Source organism: Mixophyes fleayi, chromosome 6, assembly GCF_038048845.1.
Source record: "Mixophyes fleayi isolate aMixFle1 chromosome 6, aMixFle1.hap1, whole genome shotgun sequence".
Lineage (NCBI taxonomy): Eukaryota > Metazoa > Chordata > Amphibia > Anura > Limnodynastidae > Mixophyes > Mixophyes fleayi.
Window position 1 is genome coordinate 210,354,456 of NC_134407.1, and position 12,969 is coordinate 210,367,424.

A 12,969-nucleotide genomic window follows, 5' to 3' on the forward strand; every position below is an offset into this window, starting at 1 on the left:
TGGGAATGCGATAATCGAAGCTGAAATGTTTTATATATAAAGCGTGATTAGTTGTTCTTTCATATAATACAGACTTCCTGTAACAGTTTTAGTTTATTTTCCAACAATTATTCACAATCTCCCGTTATCCGATTAAAGGGTAGCTCAACTGAAGGTGGCCTACTTAAGAATTATGCTAGAATAACTCCTGATGCTTGAAATAGGACTTATGCCTGAAATTGCCAGCTTCAAACTCAGAACAGCGTTGTTGCTGCCATTTGACAGACAGCGTCTTGAGGGCTGAAGCTCCTTAACAACCTCTTGCAGCATATAAATAATTAGTGCAGTCTGCAGTTTGTTTCCATGGTAGCATAGCTTTAAAGGAACTTCAGTCATTACTGCAATCCTATATAAAATGATGTTTTGTTTTTTTTTACCTAAATCACTGATTGCCTGTAAGAGGATATACTGACTTGTTAATTTCTCCCATAGTGTTAATCTTCAGACTGCTATTAATGATCTTATTAGGTGTCACTACAGTCACATGACATATGATGCAGTGAGCAGAAAAGCTTTGGAAAGCACCTATACTCAGCCTACATGTTCACAGCACAATCCCCCCTTACACCCTTTTTACTTTGCCATTACGTCACCATTAAGAAGCATTATGTCTGAATGGCTCTGAAGGAGATTTTAGGCAAACTTTCTTGCAGTGACAGCCATACCAGTCTCCTCCATCGTGTGATTTTACAAAGGGAAGTCTGAGTAATCGGAGGACATTCTGGAAAATTAGAACTTCCGTGTTACAAAGTAACAAAAATTGCTTTTACAAAACAAACAAAATACATTTATGTGTGATTACAACTTTAGAGACTGAGGGGGAATTCAATTGGCCGCGTTACTGCCGAGACTAACGCGGACTGCGCGCGATTAACATTACTACGGTAATAGTGTGCATATTTACTGTCAGTACGGTAATCTTTAACACTGGTTTCTGCTTCCGGCTCAGGGAACCGCAAGCAGAAATCAGGGTAAAAATTACCGTATTAATGGTAATATAGTTAACGACGCGTTGAACACGGCTGAATTGACCCCCCCCCCCGAGACTCCCTAACCTAACTCTGTAACCATAGAAATAAACTATAGACTCCAGTGATTATTTTTATGACTGATAAGCAGTTAAAGTCCTTAAGAAGTTGTCCCAAGTCAAACAACATTGTGTTCCCGAGATAGAATGTGATGATTTCAGTCACAGGTACTATTTCAAGTATTAGGAGTTATTCCAGCAACTTGTGGTAACCTACATAATTATTTTAATTAGGGAAAGCCAATTTTTAGTACAGTTACCCTTTAAGCCAGAGGAATAAACATCTATAGTTATTAATTCAACCTACTTTTAAAAAGGGAATTCCACACTATTGTTAATATTTTTTTGCTATGCGTTCTGGAGGTAAAATAAGCTTATCTTAAAAACGTAAATGTGGTTCTTTAAATATAAAGTCACAAAAAAGTGAATAACAGTGTTTTAGAACCATTTTATAATCAGGTACTGTAGGAAATATTAATTATAAAGAAGGCTCAAGTGAAACGTCTTTTGATGGGGGTACCTCCTCTGAAACTTCTGCCCTTTGCTCTATTCAGTAATAAATCCTGATACGTACAAGGATTAAGGACCTCTGCTGACAAACCTCCTTCATCTTGCGAAGCAAAGAGGGATGGGACACAGAACTACAAATATTAGCTCCTGACTGGAAGATCACCAATGCCAACCAAATAGAAGACTAGTATCATTTTCAGTCCCATGTTAGATTATTAGGCACTCAGAAATGACCACCAAGGTTTGCCAACGGATTCCCAGGTTATTGTAAGTATCAGGACTCTGCTGAACTGATGGAGGAATCAAGATCCCTATGTGTCCGTTTTTGTGTGTTTCAGTTCGTGTTTGAGAAGACGAGCTTTCTGAATAAAACCCTTCCCACATTCAGAGCATGAAAATGGTTTTTCTCCTGTGTGAATTTTTTTATGATCATTAAGTTCTGGCTTAGTGCTAAAACATTTCTGACATTCAGAACATTCAAAAGGCTTTTCTCCTGTGTGAAATCTCTGATGCTTTACAAAATCTGTTTTCCATGCAAAGGTTCTATTGCATTCTGAACATGAAAATGGTTTTTCTCCTGTGTGAATCTTCTGATGTATGACAAGGTTTGAGCTGGAGTAGAAACATTTGCCACATTCAGAACAAGGATATGGTTTTTCTCCTGTGTGGATTCTCCGATGTTTAATAAAATATGACTTACTGGAAAATGATTTCCCACACTCAGTACATACATACGGCTTCTCACCCGTGTGAATCCTCTCATGAGTAACAAGATCTGATTTCCAAGCAAAACACTTTTCACATTCTGAACAAGAATATGGCTTCTGCCCCGTGTGAATCTTCCGATGTAAGAGAAGATTTGAGCTAGAGGTAAAACATTTCCCACATTCAGGACATGAATATGGTTTCTCTCCTGTATGAATTCTGTGATGTTTTACAAGATATGACTTAATAGAAAAGCATTTTCCACACTCAGAACATACATACGGTTTTTCTCCTGTGTGAATCCTTTCATGTACAACAAGATCTCCTTTCCATGCAAAGTTTTTCCCACATTCAGAACAAGAATATGGTTTCTTTCCTGTATGGATCTGTTGGTGTTTACAAAGATGAGAGGTTTTCTTAAAACATTTCCCACATTCAGAACATGAAAATGGTTTCTCCCCGGTATGAATTCTCTGATGTGAAATAAGATTTTCTTTTCGGGTTAAACTCTTCCCACATTCTGCACATGTAAATAGCTTTTTCCCAGAGTGGGTTTTCTGATGTGAACTAAGTCTTGACTGACAGGTAAAATTCTCCCCACATTCAGTACACACAAAAGCTTCAGCTTCATCCATCATTTCTGAGTTGCCTGTGTAATAGTTCATGTCATCGGAGAGATCAGGTGATATCATTGGGGTAATGAGACTTTCAGTTTGAGAATGTTGTGTGATGTGATCTTCCATTTTGCGGTTTGTGTAGAAAATTGGATTTTCGTCCGAGACAATCCTGGTGTTGAATCCGTCTATTAAAAATGAGAGTTCTGTAAAATTTCCGTTCACAACAATAACTATTACCACCCTTCTGAATCCCGCTTATTCAGGCCCCGTCTCTGGTGTGCAAGTACGCGATTTGCGCAATCTGGCAGCAATGGGTGGGGCATGATGTAGTGATTTGTATCTTGCCTCCTGGACCCGATGGGCAGTCCAAAAAATTAGGCAAGTATGCCTTGGGGACTAAGCCCTGCCCACACTAAGGAGCTAGTTCATGCCTTCTCCTCCACAGACACGTGAGCAGAGATTCCCAACCTGTGCATGAGAACAATATCAGGCTTAATGTGTCGCAACAATTTAGATTGCAATATAAGAATTTCATATAAACTGCTGAGCAATATATGAAGTCTCTTTTAATTAACTGTGAAATTATTCTAAGATTTGCCTTGGATTTTATATGTACTCATACTATTTATGATTTCAGTTTTATTTACTATAATTACTTAAAACTGGCCTCAACTGCTCTGAAAAGTATTTTGAAGGATTTATAACCCAAATCCGTAGTCTATCTTGTCCTCTCCCGATATCCAGAACAGACTTCGTCTCTCCTCTTGAGATAGAAGTCTGTACTGGATACGGACTCATGAAAGAGGGAATCTGAAAGTGTGTGTGTAGGAGGCTCCAACAAAATAGCTTCAAAGTAGGACGGACATTACTTCCCAAGAATCATCTGCGTATTCCAAAATGTCACCACCGGGGGAAGGTACATCTGAGAAATGTGTGAAGTAACTCACAGCAATCATAAAACCACAGTATGTGGTGTGTAGGAAAAGTGCACGCCTGAGAGAAGTAGCCAATGATGTCCTTCTGGGGAGTAGTAGGACAGCCAATAGAATGGCATCAAGGCTCCCCCTTGAAGAGCCAGGTGCTAACCACCAGAGTAAGGTGGAGGAATCAGGTAGAGCCCAATATCGTACCACCAGAGATAAACCAGAGACAGACAGGCATCTTTATTGTATTTAGTGCTTATTACTCACCTGGACTGATATCTGTTAGGATTTCCTCCTCCTTACACTGCGGATCACCTTGCTCAAATGCATCTTCCTCATCCCCAATCTGTGAAATAACCTCTACTTTTACCTCTCTCAGGTCCTCATCCTAAAATAGGATACATAACATTTAAATTAATAGCATGTTAATGTAAAAAATGCTATACTTATGGCAGTTTTGTTTACACACGAGATGATATTCCTATGCTTGGGAGGATCCAGTGGAGATGACTTGGTGCCGGTGCCTATGTTTTCAATTATTAATCTCCCAATACCACACCCTATTGTGTTTACTTATACAACATTCCTCCCAAGTTCTCTTTCTACTCAGCATTTATTTTTCCCAAACAGAAACCAGGACCTTGTTTTGTAATACAGGAGTCATACAGAGCCAATTTGGACCCTCAACTGTAAAGTGGTCGCTGAGGGGGTGGGAATTGATGTGAATTAATGCAAGTTACCACAGTGTTCTGAATTCGAAAAAAAGAAAAGCATTAAATGTTAAATGCATTTGCAGTGGTGCCATACTATATACCAAATTATACATCCTTGGTACCAGGCCTTTTGACAAACCTAGTATAATGTACATGTATTTGGTATCCCCATACCAGAGAGAGCTGGTTGCTTCAATTTTCGGTTGAATATTTTGGATTTTTTGTTAATATATGAAACTATGTGAAGATTCATGGAAATTTAAATATTTTGTACTTTTGCTCATTTCCCTATTATTCCCAGAAAATAAAAATTAACCAGCAAAGACTTATCTGTCCTGAAAAACACTTTATTCACAAATGGGAAATAACAGCCAAGAGGCAGTATATTGTCCAGAGTGAGCCTGTGGAAAACAGGTAGATTCCCTGGCCTGGTATCTATCTGCGCTTAGTGACGAAAGAGGGAACACAAGGATATGTAACTAGAGCCAAAATACTAGTGTGCTACAGGGACCAAGATCCATCCTCAGGACGAATACACAAGGGCCTGCAATGCTACTTGGAAGTCTGTATATATCAATATTTCCCCAATGTTAGTGTGACATATGGTTATGTAGTGCATTAGATGTGACTCTGTCTAGGAACCTCCAAGTAGATTCTAAAAAATCGGGTTAATTGCTCATCGGTGTCAGTGTAAGCAATTATTCCTGCACCTCAAGGATATCATGTACCCTGCTACCTAGGGTCTTGTAAAGCAAAAGGTGCTTCATTGGCAAATTGAAGGAGGTGGCAACTTGATCCTGGGATAGCCCTCTCCACTGGGTATCATGACACAGCTTTACATACATACCTTCCCGCAACTTTTACTAGATACGTTGCTTTCGCTTTCTGGCTAAATTATGTTTGTTTTGCTTTATTCAGTACCTTTATGTTATCAAGGCAGAGTTTTTTGATGTTTGTTCTTGGATAGGATCTGATGGGATGTCCATATCCTTACCAGGTATGTTTTATGAAACTTACATCTTTAAATGAAATATAAAACATTTACTTATAAAATGGCAACTGTCTTCCTGAGGACTGAACAACTACACCACATGGGTAATACCCATTACCACAAGCCATGTTGTTCTAAATAATAGTTTGTTCTGTCAGCTCAAGCAAAGATTCCTCGTTAACCTGTACCTCATAATACAGAAAGCTTTCATTTTCTTCTTTACAGTGTGAATACAGAGGACTGGGACATCTATCCGGTGTAGTTCTCTTACTGGATCCATCTGTAGGAAACACACACAGGGATGACCACATGGTTTATATAGGATATATCAGAGGATGTGTATATCTAGTTAGGTCTCTTACCCAGTGATGTGAGGGGCCGGTGATTCTCCATCATGACGTCCTTGTACAGATCCTTGTGTCCCTCTAAATACTCCCACTCCTCCATGGAGAAATAGACAGTGACATCCTGACACCTTATATGAACCTGACACACACAATGATACAGTCATCACCCAGACACATCCCCTGGTGTTACTGTATAATGTCCCATTCCCAGCAGTCACCTCTCCAGTCAGCAGCTGAATGATCTTGTTGGTGAGTTCTAGAATCCTCTGGTCATTGTTTCTCTCATGTATCAGTGAGTGAGGTGGAGGTTCCATGATGGGGCTCTGGGTCCTGCTCCATCCTTCTGACACAAGGGGGCTGTTGATGGGTGTCAGGCTATCAGTGGACTCCTTCTTAACAGGCATATAATCCTATTTAATGAGACATAACCTAATAACCTACACAAACATGGTTCACTACATCATAATGTTAAGTAGTTTACAGATAAAGTAAATTAATTATGTCACTGTGACATTCCCAGAACCCCTCACCTCTCCAGTCAGCAGGTATAGGATCTCCAGGGTGAGATTTATTATCCTTTCAGTCATGTGACTCCTCTCCTTGTCCATCCTGAAAGCTCTGACAATGGGCTCGGGTCTTTGACCCCAAAATGACCTCTGTAGATAGAAATATGTAACATACTAAAAAAATGTATCCCCACGTATCAAAAGTGAGACTGAATTTTTTCATCAGCATTCAGTAAAGTAGACCAGATTTGCAGATTAACACACAAACGTATGTATAATAAATATATATATATATATATTCTTTTTTGGATAAGAGGTTTTTCCTTCATTTGGAGCACCATGCCTACAGTATGATGCATGAATAGAATATACTGCATTAATGCACACTCAGTGGCCACATTATTAGGTACACCATTCCAGTACTGCGAAGGACTCCCTTATGCCCCCAGAACAGTCTGAATTGTTCATGACATGGAATCAACAAGGTGCTGGAAAAATTTGTTAATGATTCTGGTCAATGTCAACATGATGCCATCGCGCAGTTACATCACATCGCAAAGGTGCTCTATATGACTGAGATCTGGTGACTGTAGGGGCCATTGGAGGATACTGAACTCATTGTCATGTTCGTGGAAGTAGCTTGAGATGATGTGTGCTATGTGACGTGATGTGTGATGGGTAGACTGTGGCCATAAAAGCATACACAGGTCAGCAACAATAATTAGGGGGGCTGTGACATTTAAACAATGCTCAATTGGTAATAAGGGGTTTAATGTGTGCCAAAAAACATTCCCCACACCATTACACCAACACCACCACCAGCCTTCACCGTTGACACAATGCAGGATGGATTCATGTGGTTTATTCCAAATCCTGACCCTATCATCTTCATGTTGCAGCAGATATTGAGTTTCATCAGACCAGGTCTCAATTTTCAAATCTCGAACTGTCGAGTTTTGGTGAGCCTGTGCCCACTGTAGCCTCAGTTTTCTGTCCTTAGCGGATAGGAGAGGAACATGGTGTGGACTTCTGCTGGTGTATTCCATCCACTTCAGGGTGCGACATGTTGTATGTTTAGTGATGCTCTTCTGCATACCACTGTTAAGTTATTGTCACCTTCCTGTCAGCTTGGACACGTCTGGTCATTCTTTTCTGACCTCTCTCATTAACAAGGAATTTTCACCCACAGAGCTGCCGCTCACTGGATGTTTATTGTTTTACGCACCAAATTCTAGAGACTGTTTGAGTGAAAATCCCAGGAGATCACCAGTTTCTGAGATACACAAACCACCCTGTCTGGCAGCAACAATCATCCTACGGTCAAAGTCACTTAGATCATATTTCTTCCCCCTTCTAGAGTTTGGTCTGATCAACAACTGAACCTCTTGGCCATGTCTGCATGCTTATATGCAATGAGTTGGTGCTGGCTTAGATATTTGCATTAATGAGCAAACATACAGGTGTACCTAATAAAGTGACCACTGGGTACATTTAAAAATTGTCTTTCCACATATCGCTCCCAGTATTCTCCGCCTCATTAAGGTGTTTAGCAGTGCTCCTTACAGTGAAAGTGGAAGACAATGCGTGGTCATTAGGTTTGTGTATGACATTTTGAACCAACAGCAGCGGTTATCTGTCTTTTTAAAATTTCTGGTTTATCTCATGTGGTAGAGAATAAAACGAATATCATAGGAACAGTTGACAGCTTCTCTTTAACAAATGTGTAGTGGAAAACCAAAAAATTTTAGTCCTTTAAACCCCTTGACTGGTAACAGGGGAAGTAATTAAATGTACTATATAAGGAATATACATTGCATTGGTTTATCTATGTCTCCAGCAACTATTGACTGACTGCCACAAAGATCTTGAGGGTATTAGAAAGATGTGTACATAGGGAGGATAATAAATGACAGACATGTGACATACATGTGTTCACTTGTATCTTAATTAATTATGGACCTGTGACACATTTTAAGTTTACTTCAAGAATATCATTCACAATAAAAAATATGCATAGAGGACTTGTGTTCCCATTTAACAGAATGGCGCTGTGTCCGGATATGCTCTACCTTCTGGCGACAAATGTTTTCAGATACTGGCAGGTAAATGGGAAAGGTTTATGCTTGCTGTCTGTACTGATATGTTTAAAAGAACAAGTAAACCAAAATTCAACATTCGGCTTGAAAGGGGAACATTATTTTGTGCTAACTGGTTATTCCACAGCATTTTTTTTACATTGAAAATTTTACTAAGGATTTTCCAACCCTTCATCATAAAGAGCTATAGCCACCCACAACTGTCAGATAGTACAGATACAAATTAATCATACCAGGTAAAAGGACCACTCTGCTAAACAGTGTTATTCAAAATATGTCAGCTTTCTGTATAGGATAAATCAGACAGCCCCACTGTCAGGACCTTGGACAAGGCACTGTCTCCCTCTGTCCCAGACACAACAAATTACTGTATTGCACAAAGATTACTGTGTGCAATTCTAAGCATTCAATAAAAAATAAATCCATGGAAGCATAAATATAAAGGCTTTCAGTGCAGTTCATGTAGTGGCTATATATATATATATATATATATATATATATATATACACAATCAGTGACACGCTGATCATTGTACCTGCTGCAACAGATGATCTCCTCATGTAACCTGATCCACCACCTTTAGCAGGATAGAACTCGTTCGTAATTCCTTTTTCCTCTGATTGTATTACTAATTAATAACCAGGCCCACCAAACACTAGAGAGAGCTTATTCACAAATCCTTTTAACGCAAATGTCCTCAAGCCCCGTTTACCAAACCCTGAAGCATCGGACATATTGAAGACTGAGGGACTGCATGACAATGAGCATGACTTCTTCAAAATGGCTTCTAAAATGAGGACACTTGTATAAAATATATTTTCTCCCTAGTGTTTTTTTTCGTTTTGTTTTTTTTAACATAGGGGCGGAGTCCAACTGCAGATACTGATCGCAGCGAGTAGTGTGTTTTTAGCGCATGCGCAATAAGTTGCCGGTTAACCATAGTACAGGGCTAAAGATTTAAAGTTATAATTGAATCGGCTAATGTTATTAGCAAAACTTTTATACCTATGATTATTATTATACTATCTGTTTTGCTGTATAAGAAACACATTGGCCTCTTTACAGTGTCAAATAATGCTAACATGATGAGCAAATAGACTAAAAGGATTCTGTCATGGAAAAAAAAAAAGACCTTACAACTATTATTTTGGGATGTGATCATGTAGTAATAACCACAGTAGGTGGAATTGTCATTGCAGAGCACTCTATTCATCTGTTATTACAGTGGCTGAGTGTGATTGCCTCCTAATACATTATTTGCAAGTACTTGCTAATGTTCGTGATTTATTTTCTGTCATTGGAATGATTATGAATTTGTAATAAGCAGTGATGCTATAAGAGAAACTGCTATTATTCTTGGTGGTCTACAGCACAGTTCCCAGGATTTAGGTCTGAGACATTATGTATGCACTTTGATGGAATTTACTTTTTTTGTGACAGAATCTACTATATAAATGCCTAGTGGCGTGTGTGAAAAAAAACAAAAAAAAAACAAGCTGCATCGCCACCTGCTGGGCAGAGTTATACACTGACCTATATATTTCTGGAAGGAGAAGCGACAGTTGGGAGTGGTTGCCGGGGGTGACAGTGGGGAGTTTTTAACACCTTAAGTAGCTTGATGAAGGATGTGGCGATGAAGATGAAGGATGAGGTGATGGAGAAAAATGATGAGGTGGTGACATGTGGACAAAACCACGTTCAAAAAGGGCGCTTACGTCGGGAAGTAACGCTATTCCCCTGAGGAGGCCTGGGCTAGGCTCAAATGCATGACAAGAACCTTTTTAACACCTTAAGTAGCTTGATTTGACTAGAATGCATGAGTATCATGCACGGGTTAACTTGTATATATATATATTTTATATGGATATGTGTGATTTTTAAAAAAAAATAAATAAAATAAAGGTTGATTTTAATTTTATATTATTATATTTTTCCACTGACATTTGATTGCATATGCACACTTGGTTAGCGATTTGCCTGCACTGTACTTTTCTTCATTGTCAGATTTTTATTGCTAAGAAAGATACAGACTTCCTGTACAGCTAACCGAGAGTGTGCGTGGATTTTAATCACCCTGTGCCAATACGTGTGTTTTTTTGAGACACTTGTACTGCTTAACATTTCTAACAATAAATCAGTATCGTCTGCGAGAAACACCGCTGTTCTGCCATGTTCTTTGTGCTCTATACCAGAAAAGCTTTTCTATCCATCCTTAATAACACTAAAACACTGGTACCCCCAATACTTTACACTATGTGTGACATATGAACTTTAATTATGTCACCATACACCATAATTTTCCTGCACCACTTTCTCAGGAGGCTGACATTACTACTGTACTGCAGGAGAACTGTAATCCTTCCACTAACAAATTCTGTGTGTGTGTGGCCTCCTTTTTGCCTCCATTCTCCTACCCACATCCGAACACTGCCCCTTGTCACATGGAGCCCTATTCTCGCTGACATCAGTAGACAGGTCATTTCATCCCACAAGATCAGCACACTCATCTCCTGAAATACTCTATGCTGCCCCTAGCATTCTGATGATTCTATTGGCCAGAGGCTGTGCTAGCCACACCCACTTGAAAACTGGGTCAATGCAGATGAGCTGGAGATTAAGTTTAATTACAAAAAGGTCACATGGGAAAGTGCAAATGGTGGGTACAGCAGAAACATAATAGAATACAACACGAATTCAACCATACCCTTTATTATCAAATTAAAATGTACAGTTTTTCTGCTTGGTCTAGCCTTGCTTATGTCCTTATCCTGGAAGTGAGGGGATATAAGAGACTGTCTTTATTACATGTATACGTAATAATGTGCTTATCCCCAACTAAAGCGCAAAATGCATCACATTAAAAATACAGGATAAGGTTTGGTTTCCTGCACTTTGGACCAGCTGGAGAAATCAAGTCCTTTTGCAGGGAGAAAAAGGCTGTGTGTATGTTAGGGAATTTAGACTGTAAGCCCCAATGGGGCAGGAACTGATGTGAGTGAGTTCTCTGTACAGCGATGCGGAATTAGTTGTGATAATGATGATCACCCCTAAAACGGGGAATGCCTCCCTAAATCCACCTTTTCCACCCCCCTGTATGGCTCACTTAAATAATCCCCACACAACAGCCTTATTTTTCCAGCTTCATTGAAAAATAAGCTGCATTTGTACACCAAACGGCCCTGATCCACCCACCTCATATTGGTAAGTGCAAACTTTAACAACCCCATTGAGACAGACATTGTGGCCAACAAATTCATGGGTTTACGCATAACAATTGATGTCTTTGTGCAAAAATTGGTGCATCACAATAGCTTTTACACATTTATAGATGACTGTTGTTCAGTTTTAACCTGACATATGACTGCGGCTGTATTAGGAAGTATTATCTCCAACTCCATTCCAGACACCTTAAACACCTTTCAAATCTTCAAGTTTCTGGATAGGATCATATACAGGTCAAAAAGCTGAGACTGCAGTCATTTGGGCAGCTATGGCATCACTGGCCCTGCTCCTATGTATGAATCAACAATTTTTGCATATCAAGTGTACAAAGCAGGCACTCACATTTATTTGTCTATAGATTGAGAAAAAAAAGAGAATACAGGCATCAATGTCTTATATGAACCAGGAGTCGAGGCTCATAAGTTTTATTTTCGCAATAGGACAGTACATAACATTTGCTAGTTTGGATATCATGTTATTGTACTATTTAGCTCAACATGGTACTTAGACCAACTTATAGTACTATATTCAGCTGAAGGGCTGTGCTTTTAGACTAATAGCGTCTAAGTCTGGGCACACACTAAATGGTTTTCAGCCAATTATCACACGATAAATGACCGTTTGGCTCAATACCACATTAGTGTGTATAATCCAACGATGTACAATTATCGCTCCAAAGCACATTGTGTCGTTTCATTCGATTTTTAAACCGAAATAAAAATCTAGTTCAACGATGGAACAATGTTATTCCAATTCTGCAGTGTGTATGCACTCATGACTTGTAGTGTCCATAGATCCCTATGGAGTGTGCAGAGTCACAATCTTTTCGGCCGATGGTTATGACAGCTAAAAAGAACAGATCTGAAGGTAAATCATGTAAAACGCATATAGTAGGTACACATGAATCAGCATGCTGATCGGGAGGTTTTTTTTCAGTCGTTGGTAAAATCGTTATAGATTTTGCATTGGGAGAAGTTTTCAGTAGTGTGTACCCAGAAACATAGAATTTGACAGCAGATTTGAAGAATGTTTCCCTTCTGTACCTTGTCCAAACCCTTGATATATTTGAAAGTTCCTATCATGTTTCCCTTTCCCTTCTCTGCTCCAAATTATACACATTAAGATCTTTTAGTCTTTCCGGGCAAGTTTTATGCTGTAGGCCATGCACCAGCCTAAGAGATTAGGTGAGTGGGCACAGCTAGCACGTACACTCATGCACATTATTGTGTGGTCTGCACTGGATGGCTTCTTGACTCTACACGCACCAATAAGG

General features: G+C 39.3%; 2 protein-coding genes across 3 annotated transcripts in view; one reads left to right on the forward strand and one right to left on the reverse strand.

Annotated features, from left to right (window-relative positions):
* LOC142159917 (uncharacterized) overlaps nucleotides 1-6,037 on the reverse strand; it is a 49,000-nt gene extending 42,963 nt beyond the window's left edge. The window contains exons 1-4 of one of the 2 annotated variants that reach the window (XM_075214798.1): nucleotides 5,888-6,037; nucleotides 5,714-5,805; nucleotides 4,089-4,209; nucleotides 1,932-3,083 (exon numbers count right to left, since the gene is read on the reverse strand). In XM_075214798.1, coding sequence (XP_075070899.1) covers nucleotides 1,932-3,083; nucleotides 4,089-4,209; nucleotides 5,714-5,805; nucleotides 5,888-5,972 — 1,450 coding nt within the window. In that variant the 5' untranslated portion in view covers nucleotides 5,973-6,037. The remainder of the gene's footprint in view (nucleotides 1-1,931; nucleotides 3,084-4,088; nucleotides 4,210-5,713; nucleotides 5,806-5,887) is intronic. The other variant, XM_075214795.1, reaches the window with a different exon arrangement.
* LOC142159987 (histone H2A type 1-like) overlaps nucleotides 1-12,969 on the forward strand; it is a 154,255-nt gene that overhangs the window by 87,361 nt on the left and 53,925 nt on the right. The window lies entirely within an intron of this gene.